The sequence below is a fragment of the Felis catus genome, chromosome A1, assembly GCF_018350175.1.
Source record: "Felis catus isolate Fca126 chromosome A1, F.catus_Fca126_mat1.0, whole genome shotgun sequence".
NCBI lineage: Eukaryota > Metazoa > Chordata > Mammalia > Carnivora > Felidae > Felis > Felis catus.
In genome coordinates, this window is record NC_058368.1 from 89678231 (window position 1) to 89699340 (window position 21110).

The 21110-nt window shown below is 55.8% G+C and overlaps 1 protein-coding gene across 3 annotated transcripts in view; it reads left to right on the forward strand.

Annotated features, from left to right (window-relative positions):
- The first annotated feature begins 1390 nt into the window (after positions 1–1390).
- The window catches only part of FLT4 (fms related receptor tyrosine kinase 4), a 44604-nt gene continuing 24884 nt past the window's right edge, over positions 1391–21110 (forward strand). For 2 of the 3 annotated variants that reach the window (XM_006927499.5, XM_045057091.1), the window contains exons 1-8: positions 1550–1705; positions 16504–16600; positions 17216–17460; positions 17644–17756; positions 17875–18037; positions 18254–18393; positions 18704–18872; positions 19151–19268. In XM_006927499.5, the coding sequence (XP_006927561.1) occupies positions 1639–1705; positions 16504–16600; positions 17216–17460; positions 17644–17756; positions 17875–18037; positions 18254–18393; positions 18704–18872; positions 19151–19268 (1112 nt within the window). In that variant the 5' untranslated portion in view covers positions 1550–1638. Of the gene's footprint in view, positions 1706–16503; positions 16601–17215; positions 17461–17643; positions 17757–17874; positions 18038–18253; positions 18394–18703; positions 18873–19150; positions 19269–21110 lie in introns of all 3 variants that reach the window. The other variant, XM_006927498.5, reaches the window with a different exon arrangement.

A 21110-nucleotide genomic window follows, 5' to 3' on the forward strand; every position in this document is an offset into this window, starting at 1 on the left:
GAAACAGAGTACAGGGAATTAATTACACTGCTGTGGAGTGCAAAATAGTACAAATAACAACAACAAAAAAATAGCTGTTACTGTCCAGCAAAGTTGAAGATACACACTCTCTAACCTAGCAGTTTCACTCCTAGCCACATGTTTAGAGAACAGGCACATGTACACCAAGAAACATACACAAGTATGTTCCTAGCAGCAAAAGTTGGGAACTGGTAACAGCTCAAACTCAACTCAACAGTAAAGGGACAGATTAATTGTGGTTATCACACAGTTATGAAAATGAGTGAAGCCGAGGTCATCATCGTGGTACATGTATCACACAAAAGATGCTGAACAAAAGAATATACGGGATGAATCAATTTAAATAAAGTTTTAAAACAGCCAAAACATGTTTTTGGGTAATAACAAGATAAACAGAAGCAGGGAAATGATAAGGCCAGGACTGGTGGGTCACGGAGGATGGATGGGAGGGGTTTGTGATGGGAAAGGGTGGGGACTTCTGGAATGCTCCTGCCATTCTGTATGCTCTGATCCGGGTGGTGTAGACAGATTTTAAATTAACACTTATAATACACTGATATATACTTTTTATGTGTGCTATATCTTACAACAAGTTTTTATTTTCAAACTAAAACTATTGGAATAAAATCAATATATAGTTGAGAAAAAGTCTAACTTCATTTATTTGGTTGCGGGGTTCCTCCAACATAATTTTTTAAATCATCTGAATTATCACAAATTTCTAACATTTAATTCTTACTCTCAGTTGAGAGTAGGTTATGGTTGTTATCAACAATCTGGTCTTGGTTTTTGGCCAGGATGAATGGACTTTTGCGTGGGGGCGGGGGGACTGAAGTGTGAATAAAAGCGGGGGAGGGAGGCTGCGATAGTCATCATCATGGGATTTATTTTTAAATAGGAAAATTCTAGAGACAGAACTGAAAAGAGAAAGGAAGTCTGTGAGAGGGTTGCCAAGTCAGAGAGTAAAGCGTCACCTGATACAAGGACTTATGAATGAGCTCAGAGTAAAACTATTTGGGGAAGATCTAAAGAGGAGGCGGTGCCTGCAGGGCGGAGGTTTGTTAACACTGGATGTCTCGCCCAAGGGTGCAGCCTCCATCCACACAAAGCTTATCGAATGTTCTCGAAGATTTGACATACTGTATTCATTGCTTTGTATTTTTATTACTTTAAACACTGTATTTACTGATTAAAGGAAATTACAGAAAAATTTTACACCCCGTTACATTTTGTCTAACCTTGACCGCTGCGGGGTTCATTCCCTTTGCAGCGCGCAGTGAAGGACCGGTGCATTACTTGCATTCTCTGTCCGCCCGCAGGGGTCCCGGGGGGCTGTAGGGCGGCCACGGACTCCGAAGGAGGACACTAACCAGCCTCCAAGCCGCTGAGCCACACGGGTACCTCGGATCTAGCGGGCAAGCTCCACCCGGCCAGGGGGCGGGACTGATAGGTGCGAGGGGCGGTCCGACGGGCCTGGCCCCACCCCCTGGGGGGTCCGCCGGGACCCCGCCCCGCCCGCGGCCTGGCCCCAGCCCCGCCCGCGCCCTGGCCGCGCGCTCACACACCGAGCCCGAAGCGGCGGCCGCGCAGGTCGGACCCGCGCCGCAGCGGCCGGAGATGCAGCGGGAAGCCGCGCTGTGCCTGCGCCTGTGGCTCTGCCTCGGACTGCTCGACGGCGAGCGCGGTGAGCCCGCCGCCCGCCCGAGTGCGCGGCTGGCCGCGAGGGGGGATACTTCCCCGGGGCGACGAGGGATGGGGTGGGGGGGCACTGGACCCCCGGGAGCCTGGGGCAGCAGGGGAGACGGGGCTGGGAGCCCGGGGATACGGACGCCGATGGAGCACGGCAGTTAGGGCCTGGGCCCTCCGGGATCAGGAAAGGGCGGGCGGAGACTGCAGCCGGGTCAGGGACCGGGCACCGTCTGCACCGCAGCGGAGGGACTGTGCTCGGGGTCCTCGACCACCTTCCACTGTCTGTGGCTCAGCTCCCTTGGAGCCCGGCCCCATCGCACGGCATTCTCAGATAGGATCCTTCGCTTGCTTACTAGCTCCCCGGCGGAGTCCCGGCGCTGCACGGCTCTGCCCTCAGACCCTCGCGCAACGGGGACAGTACCCCGGTGACCGAGGCGGCAATCCCCGCGGGGCCGCAGACCTGGGTGCGCACTTCCCGACTCCTCCTAGCTACGCTCGAGGTCGGTCCCCCAGAGGGCGCTCCGGGCAGGTGTCCACCTTCCCCAGGCCAGAGATTGCCGGGGCAGCGGTTCGGGGACCGCCAGAGACAGAAGCCGTCAGGCGGATTGGGCGCAGGTGCACGTGGGAACTTGAGGGGAGTCTTGAGTTGGCAATTCAGGAGCGATCAGCGTGGCAAGAGGCAGGATTCCAGCGCTCCCTGTATTTAATGGGTCGGGAGCCTTGAAGGCCAAATTCAAGAGCCTGGACTATACATAAGGCAGCAGCAGCCACGGAAGGATCTTAAGCGCAAGACAGACAGGGTCCGGTCTGTGAAAGGAATATAACCAGAAGTTGCCCCTGTGGGGTTGGAGAAAAGGGAGTGTGGAAGATGAGGGAGGGAACAGAGGGGTATGTTTGGATCGAGATGTCAGGGATAACCCCTCAGGGGTTTGGTGATGATGTGCTAGAAGTCCACGCATGATCTAGTGACCCAGGGAATCAGAGGGTGGAAGGAGGGTCACGGGTCCCCAGTGGTTGGGAGCAAAGTGCTGGAACGGCTGGAGAAGGGGATGGGGGGCTTACTATTTTTGAACTCTGCCCATATTGAGTACTGGCTTTACATGTTTTAACTGTTTTAATTCACAAGGAAGTGTTAGACCCATTTTATAGATGGGGGGCACAGAATAAAGACATATGTAACTTCTTCAGGGTTCCCAGAGGTCAGCAGTAAGGGAAATAGTCAACCCAGATCTATAGGATAACAAAGCCCTCTTCTCTATGCCTTGGCAAGGTGAAGGGCAGAGGACAGGGGAGATGAAGTAGGTGTGGATGAATCTAGAGGCAGGTTGGAGGAGGACATCTGAGTTGGGGCAGGTCAGAGAAGAGGGGCTGCCCTTTAGTCCTTCCTTGCTCTCCTGCATCCAGCTGAGGTCAGGCTCCCACAGATATTTGGTGAGCTTGTTGAGTGACTGAATGAACATGGAGAGAAGTGAAGGTGGTCAGGCTGATAATGGGAGACCCCACCTTGAGGAGATACCCAGCAGGCAGCTGCATGTAGTGTCTGAGGCTCAAGAGAGAGGCTGGGCTGGGGAGCTGGAGTGAGAGCAGAGCAAAGGTTCCAGGATGGGATTCCCCCACCCCAGGGAGGAAGCTAGAACAGGAAGAGGCTTCCCGGGAGACAGGGAACATACCACAAGGTGTAAGAACTGGGAGAGCCTGCTGTAGTGTACCCAGGGGGTGGAAGAGTGAAGACAGATGAGGCCAGTCGTACAGGGAGTGCGGGTGGCTCTTACCAAAGTCAGGCAGTGAAGAGGAGAGAGGATGTTAGCTGAAGGGGCCCGCGGAGCAAGATAGCCCAGGCTGGATCAGGGCATGGCTGGTAGGAAATGAGCCCTGCATTTGCCCTGAGGAGCTCCCAGCCTGGTAGGTGATGCTGGAGCAGACGCATAAACACTTAAATGTAACCAAGTGTCAGGGCACCCAGGGTGGGTGGCCAAATACTGGTAGGTGAGAATCTTGGGAACCCTGAAGCTGACCCCTCAAAGGTGTGCAGTTAGTCCTAGAACCAGATTTTTGTTCCAGCTCTGCCCCTAACTGGCTTTGTGGCCTGGGACTCTATCTTCCTCTCCCTGCACCTCAGTTACCCCATGCATAGCAGTGCAATGGGCAAGCACTTGAGGGCTGTGCTTGGGCCCGACTTTATGGCTTGGGGTCCCAGTCCAGTTCCAAAAAGCTTTGCCTTGGCAGTGTCCCTGTGGAGAGGGCAAGTGGCAGAAGATGGGCCCAAGAGGGAGGAGAGTCCCTCTAGAGAAAGGCTGTTTGTGCCATTGGACAGTAGGAAATCAGCTCAGGGTCAGGTAGGGGAAGCAAGTGGCTGCTCAGGACTGCCTTGGCCTAAGGACAGTGGCCCCTGCCAGCCAATCAGCTCTCTGCTGTCCCTGTTACTCAGCCCTGAGCCAGACCCAAGTCTGGACAAAGGTGTGGGGGTGGGATGGGGGATGCAAGTCAGTGCAGGCAGGATGTGGGGGCTGGGCCACCTTACTCAGTCCTGTGGACCACTGGCCCCGGCTCAGTCACTGTGGCTGAAGGGCTCTCTTCCTCCACAGAGCACAGTGCCCACACTACCAGGCACCGCACTGAGAATGAGGCATAACAAGAGGATGATCTGTCCAGCTCCCCACCCTGCCCCAGGCAGTGGGACCCTGATCCAGGGAAGGAGACTGCAGTTCTGTGCACATCGCAAGCTAGGGTGCCTGCTCAGGGTAGCTCAGGGAGGATTTGGGCCGGCCCCATCCTGCAGGGGTTTCCTGAGTGCCAGACTGGCAGGGACACAGGCGTGGTATCTGTATCATAGGGATGCAGGTGCTCAGTGACCCCCATGAGGTCCAGCTGGGAGCTGTGGGCTGCTCAGGAAGGTGGCATCATTTCCAGCTCAGGGCTTCTTGAAAGGGTCTGCAGACTCCAGGGAAGGGAATTCCAAGTAGGGCAAAGAACCCCTGAAAGGTTCAGAGGCAGGAAAGTGCAGATGGCGTATGGGGACTCAGGGGTAGTCAGATGACACTAGTCTTGGGTGGGGTGGGGGAGGTGAGGCTGTTGCTGGTGGCAGGAGCCGGCAGCACACCTGGAAAGGGGACGTTCTGGACAGAGAGCCACCTAGTCAGGTTCCCTGAAAGCATTGCCAGAGGGGCAAAACAAGATGGGAGCCCATGGCAAGGACAATACATCAGAGGAGGAGACAGCAGGAGATGGTGGGGTGAGAGGGATGTATGCTAGGCTTTGGCTTAAGCCACAGAGTGGGTCGTGAAGACTGTTGACCAGATGGGAGGAGGGACGCATGTAGGGAAAGAGGAAGTGCTGCCCTGGGAGGCAGGTCCTCCAGGTGGAGGTGCCCAGCGGTACTTCCTGGAAGACCCCAGTTGATGCAACGGGCCAGATAAGGAAGGAGGAAATTTGGGAGTGCTTGAGTGTAAAAGGGCAGAGAGGAGTCAGGGAACCCAGGGAAATTAAGTGGGAAGTTCTTCTCTGCATCTAGCTTATATTCCTACTGCTGTCATTTGGGTGTTTTCCTCCATATGGCAGATTTCAACCCCCCCTAGGTCCTGGCCTGGCCCCCATGGCTCTCTGAGATGCCTCTCAGAGAGGGAGGTGGGCAGAGGGAGGGGTCCAGAGAGTCCCTCACACTCCCTGCACTGACTTCAGAGCCAGAGGCAGCCGACGTGTCCAGCTGGAGCCAGGGATTCCTGAGTTTCGATCCTTTTCAGACACTGGCTTCCTCTGGGATCTCAGTTTTCCGGTCACGCCAAAGGGAGAAGTCTGGGAGCAGGAAGGTGCGGGCATTCAGTGCTGGCAGGGGCTGGGCCTGGGTGGGGCAGCAGCAGGCACGCCCCGCCCGGGACCCCGAGCCTCAGGCCACCTCCACCCTCCCACCAGGCCAGGCCAGGGTGGGGGTGGCCCCACGAGCAGGCGCAGGTCTGGGTGGCGAGTGGGGGAGCCCCGCCACGTGTCCAGCGAGGTCAGCAGGGGTTCATGGGAAAGGACTTGTCGGCCACAGGAGAGGACATCCTGCCTGCGTTTCCCTCTTCCTGTGGCAGGAGCCCACGGCCCCGATTTAGCAGTGCTGGGGGGCCACCTCTGAGCCAGCTGGGCTGTCCGATAACACCGCCCGTCCTGCCGCCAGGGAGCAGAGCCCTGACCCCAGGCAGGTCAGGCAACTGCCTGGCACAGCTGCCCTGCACCAGGAGCCCAGCATCTGCCAGCGTGCCCCTCCCCCCATATCACCCTCAGGGGGACTCAGGCAGCCTGCCCTCCCTGAAATCACCTCCATGCTGCCCCCGTAGGACCTCTAGAAAACAGATCTGATCTGACCTTTCAGTGGCACTGCCGATGATAAGCACCAACTTCTTGACCCTTCCCACTGGGGTCCCAAGGGCATCCCTAACCCTATGTCTGCCTAGCCCACACCCACAACACACCCCAGCTCTCAGCACATGACCTTTCTCCTACTCTAGATACACCTTGTCTTTCACCCAGCCTTTGGGAGGTTGCCAGGAGCTCTAGGCTGGTGGAGGGAGGATGGTGTTGTTCCAAGTGGGTGCGTGGGAGGGGGCTTCATTCCCACTTGCTGTGTGCCTCAGAGGCACGAATGCAGGCTTTCAGGCAGTTCCAGGGGGAGCTCTTATCGTCACCCAACCTAAAGCCCCATTCTCAAAGCCACCCTAAATTCTACCAAACGGAGATTCCTCTGTATTAAGCAGCACACAGGCACACACACACACACATGCACATTTGGAGTGTCCAGCAGCGGTGCCTCACCTCAGTATAAAATGGTAAATCAAATTGCTTTACCCTAGGGTGTGTGAAAGTTTTAGCTTTGTGTCATAGGCTTATTGTGCCCATTTTGGAGATGAGGAAATTAAGGCCAGAGGGGTGAAATGGCTCACAAGGTGCTAGAGTGTCAAGTGCTAGAGTATCTGGTCTCAGATGGCATAGGGCCAAGGGGTTAGAAGGGGCAGGTGGTTGTCCACGTTCCCCAAGGAAGGATCTAGAGGGGGGACCATGGGGGAAACTAAATTTCTGACCACCTCTGGACATTTTTACCTTGATTGTCCCAGAGACCTTTCAAAAGCCACATGCCCCACAGACACGTTGCCTTTCCCCCAAGTCTGCCCCTGGCCAACGTGCCTACCTCAAGGCAGGACATCTCCATGTCCATCCCTCACCTCCACAGCTGCCCACACACTGTGTGCTGCCCCTTTGCCCCCTAGATCCTCGGGGGAGTGGGCAGCAATCCCAGGCCAAGTCTCATACTGGGGATGCCACCATTAAAGGCGAGCATTAGCTCCCTCATCCTTGCACAAAGCAACTGTCAAATGTAATGAGCTGACCACTGCATGGAGCCGCAGAAACATGCAATGGGGTCCCCGGTGAGGGGGGAGGGGCCTCAACATGTACCTCAAGGGAGTGGGCACTAGATAAGGCCATGCAAATAGCTCAGCTTCTGCCGCCAAGCAGCGGAATGGTTTTAGGCAGGAAAGCAACTTGTGTTCTAGAAAAATAATCTAACCACTGGGTAAGATCTGGACCAGTGGGAAGACACTGGTGTGGTGGGCCACACCAGACAGTAGAGGACTGGAGGGCTAGACAGCAGGGGACTGGAGGAGGGCAGTCCCAAGATGTGGCTATCCGGGCAGAAGGCATCCACTGCTAGATGTCTGCGTGCTGGAAGTGCAAAGCCCTCTGCCAGGGGGGCAGGGAAAGAAGAGGGAGAAGAGGCACAGGCCCAGAGCTCCCAGCCACCCTGCCTTGGTGCTGCCTCTGAGAATGGACAGACTTCATGACTAATGGGCTGTGGGGGGTGGGCAGAGTCAGGAATGCCTGACAGGTGACCGTCCCTAGGATGGCAAACCTAGTAGAAGGGAGAGCAATGCTTCCAGGGCTGAAGGAAGGAAAATGGTCAGATCACCTGAAGGCCTTTACATTTTGTAAACTGCAGAAATGCAAATAATGTGATCCTGTATAGAGTAAGTGGTAACTTCCCATAATCCTGTCCCCCAGAGATCATCTCTGAGCAACAAGTTAACTTCTGTGCCTTAGTTTTCTCACCTGCGAAATGCCAAGAATAGTACCCACCTCAGTGGGGCGTTAGAGGGGTGTGGTGTGCATAGGCCTGGGCAGGCACACAGAAAAGTGTTAAATCCATGTTTGCTACTATTATCCTAAATAGTATGTATGGGGTAAGCAGAATTTGGGGGTCAAAGCACGTGAATATTCTTTTATTACGATGAGTGCTTGTGTGCCCACATCCTTGCCAACACTGGGAATTCTCTCTCCTTTAGACACTTGCTCATCCATAGCTGTGTGCCCTGTGGCTCCAGCTATCCTGCCCAGTGGTGAGTGTGGTTTGGTAGGAGGGCTGGGGGGTGCCCTGCCAGAGACATCTTGGAAGCAAGCCCCACCCCCAACCAGGGCTGGAGCTCAAGAGAGCTGCCAGGGAGAGTGGGGGAGCTCAAAGGTGGGCTCAGAGCCCTGCCATCACCAGAAGGCAGCACCCCAGGGAGCAAGGCCAAAAGTCTGAGGCTGACCTGTGGCCTGGGACCCTTTTCTGTGGCCTCATTGACCCACATCAGTTCTGTCTATGTGACAATCCAAGGTCAGCCATACTCAGGCCTTGCACATTCCCTCTGCCATGTGTGTTCTCCTGGAACAAACTCCTACTCAGTCTACAAAGCCCATTTCAGCTCACCCCCTCCTGCCAGCATGGCTTTCTCTGACACCCCCCACCACCACCACAACTGTGACATACAAAGCACTCAGCAGACAGTGACAGCCAAGGGCTCAGTGTGCATGAGCCAGCAACAGTTTGTTCTTGCTATGGTTCTTATGTGGTATTGTTATTTGTGGTTCCCTGTAATCCTGGGAACAATTCTCATTTCTCAAGTAGGAAAACTGGGGCTTGGAAAGAGCAAGGGACTTACCCAAGGCCATACAGCCAGAGAGTGGCATTGTGGAGCACACAGCCAGGCTCAAGGGGCTCCAAGCACGTTCTGGGAACAGCCCCTCTCATCCCAGCCATCTCAGCCCTGTATGGTCAGGGAACTGTGGCCTCTTGACCCTACCCTTGACCTCCGAAGGCACAGAGGTTACCGGCCAGGTGTGGGGGGACTCTAGGACTGAACACCCCTGTGCCTTCTGGCCAAGAGTGAAAGAGAGACACCTGGAGCAGGTCTCCCCAGATCTACTCAGCTCTAGGACAGATGCATAGAGACCCCAAACCCAGCCTCAACTGGCCGGCTGTCTCCCATGTTTCTCCCTCAGCTTGCCTCCAGTTTGCAGCCATAGCTGCCTCTGTCCGTCTGGACATAGCTGCTAAGGAGTGTGTGGATCAGACTGGCATTACTGCCATATAGTCTCCATCACCCACAGGGTGACCATGACTGTCTGCAGGAAGAAATTATCAAATGCAATAACCACTACCACTATATTCTGGCAGTGTGTGGGGGCACCCCTGAGCTCACAGACAATCCTGACGTCATCCCCAGGTTGGCCATACTGGACTTGAGGACAGAGTCATGACGCCCAGGAGCTGCCTGATGATACAAATCCTCCCCATGTAGAGGATCAGGGCCGGGGCAAGGACAATGTGCTCAGCCTAGTGTCTTGGAGCAGGAGCAGTGATTCTCCAGCCACAGAGAGCAGGGAAGGAGAAAGTGTACAACCTGAGGCAAGCAGGGAGGTGGGCAAGGACCTAGTAGATGCTGGCTGTGGCAGGAGCATTGGGAGGTGAAGCCAGCCAGGAGGGCAGGGCCTGTTAGGATGGGCATCACCCTGGAGGCCAGGCCAAGGGCATGCACAGCTCCAGAGGGCCTTGAGGGTCCAGTGCAGGTTTCCTCAGGTCACGACACCCCTCTGGGCTTAGGGACAGATTGGAGGCCAAAACGGAGGCTGCTGGGGAGCAGGGAGGAGGAGAGACCAGCACTCAGGTTAGTGGTGGGAGAGAAGGGGACCGAGAGATGTGAGGGCTAGGACTGGGCAGGGATGGGCCTGGACTTTTCCAGACCTGGGCTCCTGCACAGCTGTTAGCCTGCTGCTGCTATGGGGCTGGGAGACTCAGTTTCCTCATTGCCGACTAGATTCATGATTCTTCCCTTCCTCCCAGGCTGTGTGAGGATCAAATGAGGCAGTGACTACAACGTCATGGCCAGTGCCTAATGCACAGGATTTCCCACACCCCCGCCCCCTGTGACTCGCCCCTCACCCAGGATCCCAGTGTGCTGCTCCCACAGCCGGCTGCCTGTGGCTGACTCCAGGGTCCCCACTGCCCAAGGCTGCTGACAGCACACAGAAGAGGAGGTGTGCACTCTGGCCTCCCTGACCTCAGCCCAGCGCCTGCCCTGACTGCTCTGTTGCAAGCTGGGGGGCCAGGGACGCCAGCCAGGGGAAGGAAGAAGCCAGTTCCTGGGCCAGGAACAGGAAGGCAGGGGGAGTGCAGCAGAGGCCAGGATGACAGCGCTTCCTGCTGCGGGAAGGGAAGGACAGTGGGGACAGACAACAACCAGGCAGGAAGGATGCATCTTCTTTGGGGTTGCAGGTGGGGGTTGGGCAGCATGGAGCCTCTGGGCAAGGCAGTCATTGGACCAAATCTGCCTTAGCTACTGAGCATTCTGGGGTACACATGGTCACCAAGGAGCTTGGTCTTTAAAATTGGAAACATTTTCCAGAGGAATGACAGGGTCTGACATAGTTCCAACCTAAAGGAAAACCTGAGGTTTGTTTAGCCAGCCAGTAAGCCATCCACCTATCCTTCTATCCACCCGTCCATCCATGCAACCACCCATTCTTGCTTCCTTCCTTCCATCCACCCATCCATTCATCCATCCTTGCTTCCTTCCGTCCATCCACCCATTCTTTCATCTATCCATCCTTCTATCCATCTGTCCATCTATCCTTCTATTTAGCCATCCCTCCTTCCACCCTTTCATCCATCACCCATCACCCATCCATCCATCCGTCCATCCACCCATTCTTCCATCTATCCATCCTTCTATCCACTATCTGTCCATTTATCTTCCTAACTAGCCATCCTCCCTTCCATCCTTTCATCCATCTTTCCATCCACCCATCCTTCCATTCATCCACCCTTCCATCCATCCATCCATCCATCCATCCATCCATCCATCTGTCCGTCCTTCTATCCATTTGTCTGTACATCTGTCCTTCCACATAGCCATACTTCCTTTCATCCATCCATTTACCCATCCTTCTTTCCATCTATTTGTACTTCTATTTATCCATCCATCCTCCTATTCATCTGTCTGTCCATCTGACAGTCCAGCTAGCCAGCTTTTCTTTCATTCATCCATCCACCCATATTTCCATCCATTCACTCATTCATCCATCAGTCTATCCGGTCATCCATTTATTTATTCAACAAGTATTTATGGAGTTTTGATTCTGTGCCAAATGCTGTGCTAGACATGGGGTGGGGTAGAAAAGGAAACTGTACTGGTTCTTACCCCATTGAAATTTACTGTATAGTAGAGGAAATGGAAAAACATAACTTAAACAAATAAGTAAATAAGATAATTACAAATTGTGACAAGAAGGATTAAGGAAGCAACCAGAAAGTTAAGATGAATATTAAAGGAGGATTTAGGTTTTAGAAGGGGTTAGAAGGTCATGGCTAAGCTAAGGCTTTAAGGTGAGAAGAAGCCAGCCTGTGCAGGGCATGTGAGAGGATGCAAATCAGGAGGAGTGTGTTCAAAGCCCCGGGACAGGAAGGAGCATGCACATTATGGAAGAGCCTGAAGGGCATGATGGCTGGAGAACATGAACACAAGGTGAGGGTGGCCCAACAGGGAATGGAAAGGGATCAGGGGTCTAGCCATGGAATTTGGATTTTCCTGAAAATGCAGGGGAAATCACTGAAGGGATTTAACCATGAGCATGATATGGCCCCTTTCTGTTCCCTATGTATCACTTACAACTATGTGGGGGACTGAAGGAGGGCAAGAATAGGCCCAGAAGCCCACTTTGGGGAAAAGTGCAGTTGGGCAGGCCCCAATGAGACAGCAGGGGCTGGCTCTGAGATGCTTTGGTGGTCGGTGATTGGCCAGGGTGAGGAGAAGCGTGTCCACAGCTGCTCCCATATGGAGAGGTGGGAACTATCAAGGAGAAACCTTGGGCAGAGGTGAAGAGGGTGTGAGTCTGGAGTTCAGTATCAGAAATGTCAGACTTGGGGTGTCTGTAAGGTGGCTAAGTGCAGCAGCAGCTGGATACTTCAGGCTGGAGTTGAGAGAAGGACAGGAGGTAGAGACTCTGGAAGTATCCAGACACTTAGGGAAGAGACCTACAGAGAAGAGAGTGAGAGGGAGTACATGTGGTGCTGGGCAGAGGGGAAGGAGGAAGATAAGAGTACAGTGAGCTCACAGCAGGTGGCAGAAGAGGAAGCAGCCCTGCTCTCTGCCTGGAGCACCCACTGGTCCTATAACATGGAGGTCATGGGATGCCTTGACCAATGGCTCCATGAAGCAGGGGGTTGGAGGAGAAGGAGATCTGCACCCCAGAAGAAGGATGGATGAACTTGAGAGGAGAAGGCAGCAAGCAGAGCTTTTGCGGTGAAGGGGAATAGGAAAGGGGAAAGGGGACAGGCACAGGAAGCGAATAGAGGATCAAGGAATGGGTGGTGGCGGGTGGGGCAAGACTTGTTTATAGGATGGGAGATGGAGGTCTTGGCCTTGGGAGTGCGAGTGTCAGGGGGGTTCCAGGGCCCAGGTAGGGGGTGTAGAGTTCGGATGGGGAAAGATGATCTCCATATGATGGTTTTACTTCATTAATGCTGAGAGTGAGGGAGGAAAGAATGCCTTGAACTTCAGTCTGAGGGCTCATTTAGGATCCATCTACAGGAAAAGAAGGGGGTGGGGCAATAGCACAGGGCTCTGGCTTTGCACTGAGTGCTGAGCCACTGAGGGCCATGGTGGTGCTGCAGGGATGGGGTGGAAGGTGAGAGGCAAGGAAAGGATCAGGATGATGGGCTGAAGGCCGCACTATGCCAGTAGACAAGGGCAAGGCCAAGGAGGGGCCTTGGGGGGGGGCTTGGAGGGCCTTGCCTATGGGGAGGGGTCCCTGAACTGGGAGTTTTCATGAGGCTGAAGGACTTAGCAGAGGTGGCATAAGGGCTCCTAGCAAGAGGAGATAGGGAGAGCAGGGCAAGGCAGGCACTTGGTAATGGTGTAGTTCTCATGAGGACCAGATCCAGGGTGTGCCCAGGAAATGAGTGGCTGCGAGGAGGAGGGACAGTAGGGATGAAGACCACAAAGGCCAGGATGCTGGTGAGTCATCCACGTGGATTCTGAAGTCATGGGGAATGGTGTGAGTTGTGGTTGCAGGAGCTGGAAAGCTAGGAGCAGAGAATGAAGGGAAGTCACCACAACAGCAGCTGATGACAGTTTTAGTGGGGAGTAGGTGGTACCATAAGAGAACAGAGGTGACCACAAGGAACCCTTCATTGCCAGGTATGTGCAGTGGAGAGCAGTACTGCCCCAATGAGAGAGGTGGCTTCAGAAAGTCAGATTTCAGTTAAGGTTGAGGATGGTGAGGTCTACAGCAAAGTCTGCTGAGCATGCAGAGCCTGGTGGAAGTGAGTGAAGACAGGGGCACTGGAGACAAAGGAGAGGCTTACACAGATGATAAAAGGGTTGGCAAGGAAAATGGATGGTCTGTCTGTTCAGTACAGTGATATGGATGCTTCCTTTGGTGGTACGGTGCCCTCTATGGAGGAAGATCCTACAGGCCTCATTCCCCATCCATCAATCCACTCCAACATCCACCTTTCCACCCACAATCTACCCACCCATCGACTCATCTACCCCCCAATCCACTCATCTACTCCCATCTACCTATCCACCCATATCCACCCATCCACCCTCCATTCACCAACCCTCTCATCCATTCATCCTCCCACAGTCCACCCATCCACTCCTATCCACCCATCCACCCATCCACCCACAATCCACCCACCCATCTACCCATCTACCCCTCATCCATGCCCCATTCACCAATCCACCCTCCATCCATCAATCCACCCACCACTCATTCATCATTCCATCCATCCACTATCCATCTACCCACCATCAATCCATCCAACTATTCAGCCACCCATCCACCCTCCCATCTATCCACCCACACCCATCCATTTATTCACCTGATCATTCATCATCCATCTTACCATTCTTGAATCAATCCCCTCAATCTTTGGTGTACATCTCCTCTGAACTGAGCTTAGGAAGATCAATAAAATACAGCCTCTCTTCACATGTGACCAGAAAACCACAAATCAGTCTGATAAACGTTCTAACAGCAGGAGCCCAGGAGGCAGAAGCTGCCTGAGTAATGATGATTGCCCCACCATAGGGAAGGGACATGTGAAGTAGGCCCTGAAGAGGGGGCTCTGCAGAAGGGAAGGAAGTACAAATGTCCAGGGTGAAAAGACAGGTGAAAGCAAAGACTTCAGGATATGAAAAGCCCGGCCCTTTGCGACAATAGTGAGCACTCTGTGCCTCTCAGAGATGTGTCAGGAGATGAAGCTGGAGAGAAGGGCACTGGGCAGAAAGTCCTGGCATGCCCCTACTTTATCTTAGAAGCAAAAGCTTGCTGCCAAAGAAGCTGGGCTGACATCTGCCACAGCTCCTAGCCAGGGGTGCCAGGGGTGTGCCCTGGATGTGTACCCCAGAAAATGGGACCCTGAGGGTCCCAAGGCAATGCTGCAGGCCTCACCACAGGGCATGCGCAAGCCTGGGGCAGGTGAGTGCTGGCTGCCATACTTCTCCTCTGGTGCCCACACACCAGCCTCAGGCCTCACCCCTAACTGATCCACTGGGAGGGCCCATCCTTTCTTCCATCACAGGTCCAAACCCAAGCCCACTGACCTCCCTCTACTGTAGCTCAGAGGCCAGCCATCTGCTTGGTGTGGCTTTATTAACTTTCCACTACCTGGAAAATCCCATTTCTCCTTCAACACCCACCTCTCCTGGGATTTCTTCCTAGCCCCTAACCACCTGAGGGGAGGCCCCCTTCTGCAGGACACCCTCTTCACACACCAGCCCTGGAGGTGTGCAATGGGGGCTGGTGTGCAGGGAGTGCTAACACTTTCCCTGGGGAGGGTGGAACTGGTGGCAGAGCCCACTGGTCTGAGTGTCAGGAGGGGGTACACCTTCAGGCTAAGGAGGGACTTTGCAGTGGTCACAGCGGCCAGACGGGGAGTTGCTTTCTGAGAGCAATGGTGCAGTCCAACTGGAGGTCCTCAGTTTCCCTGTCAGTACAATGAGACTAGATGCTCAGTAAGGGCCTTCTGCCTCTGCCCCACTGTGGTGTGGTGCCTAGAAGGTTTTGGCCAACAGGAGGCACGGAAGGGAAGGGGAGAGCCAGGCTCTGGCTAGTGGCCTTCTTGTCCACATGAGGCTTAAATGAGATCTGAGTGTACAGAGTGTGCTGTCCTACACCCTAGGGTGGGTCGGGGGTCAAGGGTTCAGTGTGGTGTAGAGCCAACTATAGTGGGGGTCCTCTAGGATCCGCATCCCACAATAAGCTGCCAGGGTGGGACACCTGGTATCAGGGAGGTGGGCAGGGAAGGACAGAGGAGCTGGACCTGTGGGTCAGTAGTGAGCTGTGCCCCTCAGAAGGACAGGGACATGGGACATGGTGGGTTGGGGGGAGGGGGGACAGGACACAGCCCTGGGCCTCCAGCCACGCAGTCCTCTCTTCCTGTTGTCTCACGATGGTCCTGGCAGGATGCATCTGCCAGAGTTCCAGGTCCAGACCTCCCCCAAGGCCTGTTCCCACCCCTACCGGGATCTCACACACACACTCACACACACCCATGGGCATGCACACATGGACATGTCAGACACACACATACACATCCACACACAAAGCCACACACACCACTTACACACCAGCCTCACAAACACGCAGATCCATGCCCCAGATACACACACACACACACACACACACACACACACAGACCCACACCTATGGGCATGTGCACACATAGGCACATGCTGTCCTGCTGAAAGGAGAATGGGGGCAAGAAGCTGCATGAGCAGCAGGGCAGCAGGAGGGTTTTCAAGGCAGAGTTACTTGTGTGTTTGGGGTCAAGCCCTGTGGGAAGGATGGAGGAACGAGGCAAGGGGTGTCGGGGGATGCTGGGGCAGCCAGAGGGGGCTGCGAGGGTGGACAGAAGCAGATGGAGCCAAGGACATAGGAGGCGAACTCCATAGGACCTGGGAGAGGGTGAGGTCATGGGCAGAGTTTGCAGCAGGGGCAGTGGAGGCCCTTGGTTCTGGGCATTTGGGAAGGGTCTACACTGTACATGTAAGGACCCCCTTACAAGCAGTGGCTATGTGTCTGGGGTTTAGGAGGGAAAGCCCTTCATATAGTCATGTGGGGGCCACCATGCCAAGGTGACACACTCCAGGCCTCCCCCAATTTAGAGTAAGGCCTGTGGTCTCTCCCATCAACTTCATGTCGGCAGCCCAGCTTATGTGAGCTTATGGGGCCAGAGACTGGGATTCAGTCAGGTCACAGCTCACTGGGGGCTGGGCCCAGTCTGTTGCCAGGGACAAGGGCAAGGGGCAGCCTGAGGTAGAGATCCCTGGTTGTCTTGGGGCCTGGAAGGTGTTGCCCGGGGCCAAGAGCTGAGGCAGCCCTGCCGTAGAGAGGGGTATGCTCTTGTGGGCAGGGAAGGCCCATCAGTCCCAGACTGACATCACCATGTGAACTCATGATCCAGCACCATACTAACCCTGTCTCCCACCCCAGGTCTGGCAAGTGGCTACTCCATGACCCCCCCAACCCTAAACATCACGGAGGAGACATACATCATTGACTCCAGTGACAGCCTATCCATCTCCTGCAGGTACTCATACCTCAGCCAAGGGATCAGGGGCCCGGTCCCTCCTACAGAAGGCCAAGGCAGGAGATGGTAGAGGAGAACCTGGAAGGCAGTCCCTCCCAAGGGCAAAGGGACCTCAAGGCTTCGTGGGGCTCCCTGGTTGCCTGGGTGTGGGCTCCTGGAGGCATAGACCATCCCCTGCCCTGCAGACACGTTACACCTGCTCCCACCACAGATCGATTACCCTGCACCCACCCTTGGGTCACTCCTCACTGACCCCAGGCCACTCCATGCCCCAAGTTACCCTGCATGGACCCCAGGTTCCCTACACCCACCCCCAACCACCCTCCATTGGCTCCAGGCCCACCCACACAGACCTCAGACCTCCTATCCTCCCTGCAGCCCTAGGAATGACTTGCAGGCTTCTTTGCAAGCCAGCCTGCAATATGTGGGCCCAGGAGCCATGCAAAGGCCCCCAAGGGCCTCGAGGAGCACCCTGCCCCGGGCTGGGTCCATGGGCTGTTCCAACGTCGGGGTGAGACAAGCTATAGGCAAGGCTTGACTTCTGGGAAGGCTCCGCAGGGATTGTGCCCTAGAGTTGCAGCAGGAACCCCCTTGTCCTTTCGTGTCCTCTGTCAGGGGGCAGCACCCCCTCGAGTGGGCCTGGCCAGGGGCTCACGAGACACCAGCCACGGGGGAGAAGGACGGTGAGGACACAGGGGTTGTTCGAGACTGCGAGGGCACGGACACCAGGCCCTACTGCAAGGTGCTGCTGCTGCCCGAGGCCCACGCCAACAACACGGGCAGCTACCGTTGCTACTACAAGTACATCAAAGCCCGCATAGAGGGTACCACCGCGGCTAGCACCTACGTGTTCGTGAGAGGTGAGGGCACCCAGAGCAGCTGGCCCTGCGGCTGCCCAGGAGGCATGGGCAGGGTGCTGGATCCTGGAGAGGCATCCAGCAGCTGCACTCCCAGCCCCAACCTGCGCACCCTTTGGGCGCCACCCAGGGCCCCTTGCCTGGGTAGGAAACCCCTAAGCCCTGCCTTCCCCCCCCTCTCCTCAGACTTGGAGCAGCCGTTCATCAACAAGCCAGACACGCTTCTAGTCAACAGGAAGGATTCCATGTGGGTGCCCTGCCTGGTGTCCATCCCTGGCCTCAACGTCACGCTGCGATCGGTACAGCCCCCATCCCCAACCCCACCCCAGGATCTGGCCCTCCTGTCTCTGTCACTGGAAAAAGAGTTCCCCGGTCTGGCCAGGAGGAAGTGAGCTGACAGCCACCATGTCTCTGCAGCAAAACTCAGCACTGCGGCCTGATGGGCAGGAGGTGGTGTGGGATGACCGCCGGGGTATGCGGGTGCCCACACCACTGCTGCGCGACGCCCTGTACCTGCAGTGTGAGACCACCTGGAGTGGCCAGGCCTTCCTGTCCAACCCGTTCCTCGTGCACATCACAGGTAGGGGCTGCCCTGTGCTGCAGGCCCTCCTCCTGCCCCACCTGGGAACCCCTGCCCAAGTCCTGGGGGGACCGCAGGAAGAGGATGGGGGATCCCCCAATTCCTGCTAATGGGGCTATAGGTGCCACAGCTGGTCTCATTGGGCACCCTGTGCCCTACACCCTGTATGTGCCATCCTGTGAAGGGTGTGGGGGTCACTGTGCATGTCTCCACCAGGCAACGAGCTCTATGACATCCAGCTGTTCCCCAAGAAGTCGCTGGAGCTGCTGGTTGGGGAGAAGCTGGTCCTGAACTGCACTGTGTGGGCCGAGTTCAACTCGGGTGTCACCTTTGACTGGGACTATCCAGGGAAGCAGGTGAAGCCAGCAGCCCAGCCAGGGCCATACTGGAACCATCCCCCGGAGTCCCCATTCACATCCCCACACTGTCCCCAGGAGTGTCCATCACTGCCCACCCCCACCCTGGCCTGGTGCACACTGGCCTCTGAATAGAGGGTCCTGCCCCAAGAGCCCCTGTCTGATAGCAAAGTTTTCCTACCCCAAGGAAAACTCTGGGTCTGGGTCCAAGGCTTCCAGAGTCCCTGCTAGGCTGGGGTATGTGCCTTTGGTGCTCAGTTCTGCCAGAACCCACCTGCTCTGACCCTGGGCTTCCCCTGGGCGTGGGCAGGCAGAGCGGGGTAAGTGGGTGCCAGAGCGGCGCTCCCAGCAGACTCACACAGAGCTCTCCAGCATCCTGACCATCCACAACGTCAGCCAGCATGACCTGGGCCCGTATGTGTGTGAGGCCAACAACGGCATCCAGCGATTCCGAGAGAGCACTGAGGTCATTGTGCATGGTATGGCGTGGGGCTGAGTCGGGTGTCAGTCATCAAGCCTGAGGAACAAGGGTCCATGTGCAGTGTGGGCGGAGGTCAGAGGTCAGGGTGCACCTGAGCAGTGTAGAGTCCAGCCAGAGGGAAGGGAGGGTAATGAGTGGACCCCAGAGGGCAGGGCGAGCCCCAGTCTGCAGGCATCTGTCCTCTGGGGGGTGCCAGGCCACGGCTGGGAGACCCTGGGCAGGGCTGGGTCAGTGACTCCAGGCCCCAGCTTTACACTGATGCCTCCCATCTGGCAGAAAAGCCCTTCATCAGCGTCGAGTGGCTCAAGGGTCCTGTCCTGGAGGCCACCGCAGGAGATGAGTTGGTGAAGCTGCCTGTGAAGCTAGCAGCGTACCCCCCGCCGGAGTTCCAATGGTACCAGCCCTGGCCCCTGCCTCTTGCTACCCACCAGGTCCAACAAGGCGGGAAGGGCAGCATCCTCCCCATCAAGGGTCTGTGCCCTGAGACCCCTATGGGGACTCTCCTCTGAAGACACTCTAAGGAACATGCACCTAAGACAATATTTAAGCCAGAGGGAAAGTTATCTCTGGTTGCTTCTAAGCTACGAAAGCTTGCAAACACCAGCCTCCTGTTATCAGTGGGTGTGGTGGGCACAATGTAGGGTTTTATCCAACTGATTCCTGCAACTGCTCAGTGTCCCTGAGGGCCCTGCCAGCTGAAGGATGTCACAGAGCTTGGGCCTGCCCTACAGCAGTGGCTTTGGGTTTCTTAGGCCTCCCTCTGAACAGGTTACCACCGTCAGGACCCTCCTATCCATGAGTTCAGAGATGCCACACAGTTTCCACAGACTGTTGTAGGGCCAGGCTCTGGGCTGGGCCTGAGCTGTGTGGCAGAAAGCAAGAGTTTCCAGGAGGCCCACAGACTCCAGAGCCCCAGCTCTGGTCTGTGACCCAAGAAGGCCTCCCCTTCAGGATGTATTAAGGGTCAGTGACGGGGAGGGTCCCTCAGTGGTGGCTCCGCCCTTGCTATGTGCTCCCAGAGAGCTCCCTAGGAGCTCAGGTTGTCACAGCATCCCCCCCCCCCCCCACACACACACACCCTTGGGTCATCTGAGCAATCAGTGCAGTCCAACCCTGGGATGTCACACTCTAGCCTGACCCCCATTGTACACATGGAAACAGAGGTGGGGGAAGGGGAAGGGCATTCCTACCTGAGCACTAAGCCTCCTGGGAGAACTCTGCTTCATCCTTTCCCAGCTGGCCAGAGAAACCCTGCCCTTCCCAGACCAGGGCACCTCCCTCCGGGCAGGATCACCTTTTCTGAAAGCCTGGAGCTGGGCAAGCAGGGGCCCCAGGCATTCTCAGCTGGGATGTCACTGTGCTGGCTGTCCCAGGCTGGAAGCAGGCTTCTCCTGGGAGGGCCTCAGGATGCTGTGGGCCTGGGCCTTGTATAACCCTACCTCTAAGGCCATAGGCTTTGTGGTCCATTAGCAGTACCTGGTAGAGGACCAGCATTTTGGGGACAGGGTCTTAAAAGGCACTGATGCAGCCTGGAGCCTCCCTTACATATCAGCCTCCTGGAGATACCTGGGACTCTGTCCCCTGCTCTCCAAGGCCAGCAAGACTGACCCATCCAGGGTCTGGCCCAGACCTGGGGCTCAGGCAGCTGGCTGCCTCTCATCATTCCCACTACTTCTAGTTTTTCTCCTCTCACCTGGCCAACACCTGCCTCTAAGAAGTGCTCAGCTGGGTCCATTGTCCATTGAGACACCTGCCCCCAGGCACAGTAGCCACCACAAGGGTCCCCACAAGGGTCTACTCTTCTAGGCTGTCATGTGATGGCTATGAGTAAGTGAATGGATAGAGATCTAGTGGACAGACAGGCTGGCCCTCAGCTCCTGAAGCACCCTTTGTGTCCAGCACAGTGCTGACACCACAGGCTGTAACTCAGTTCAACCTCATGACCCCTGCAAAAAAGTGCATTTTGTTTCCCCGGTTTTCAGATGATGACATTGGGGGCTTGGGGCCATGAAGGGGGTTGCCGAAGATCACAGACGCAGCAGGAGGCAGACTCAGAATTTTGCACCAGAGCCTGGCAGGCCACATGGCCTCAGGTCTGCCCTGCCTTGTCCTGCTGTGTGACCCTGGATGACTCATGCTCCTCCCCTACGTCCCCCCTCACTGTTGGTCTCTGACCAAGGGTGTGCCTCTCCCGCACCACTCTGGCTGAATACCAGGGGAAGGCACCTGCGTGAGG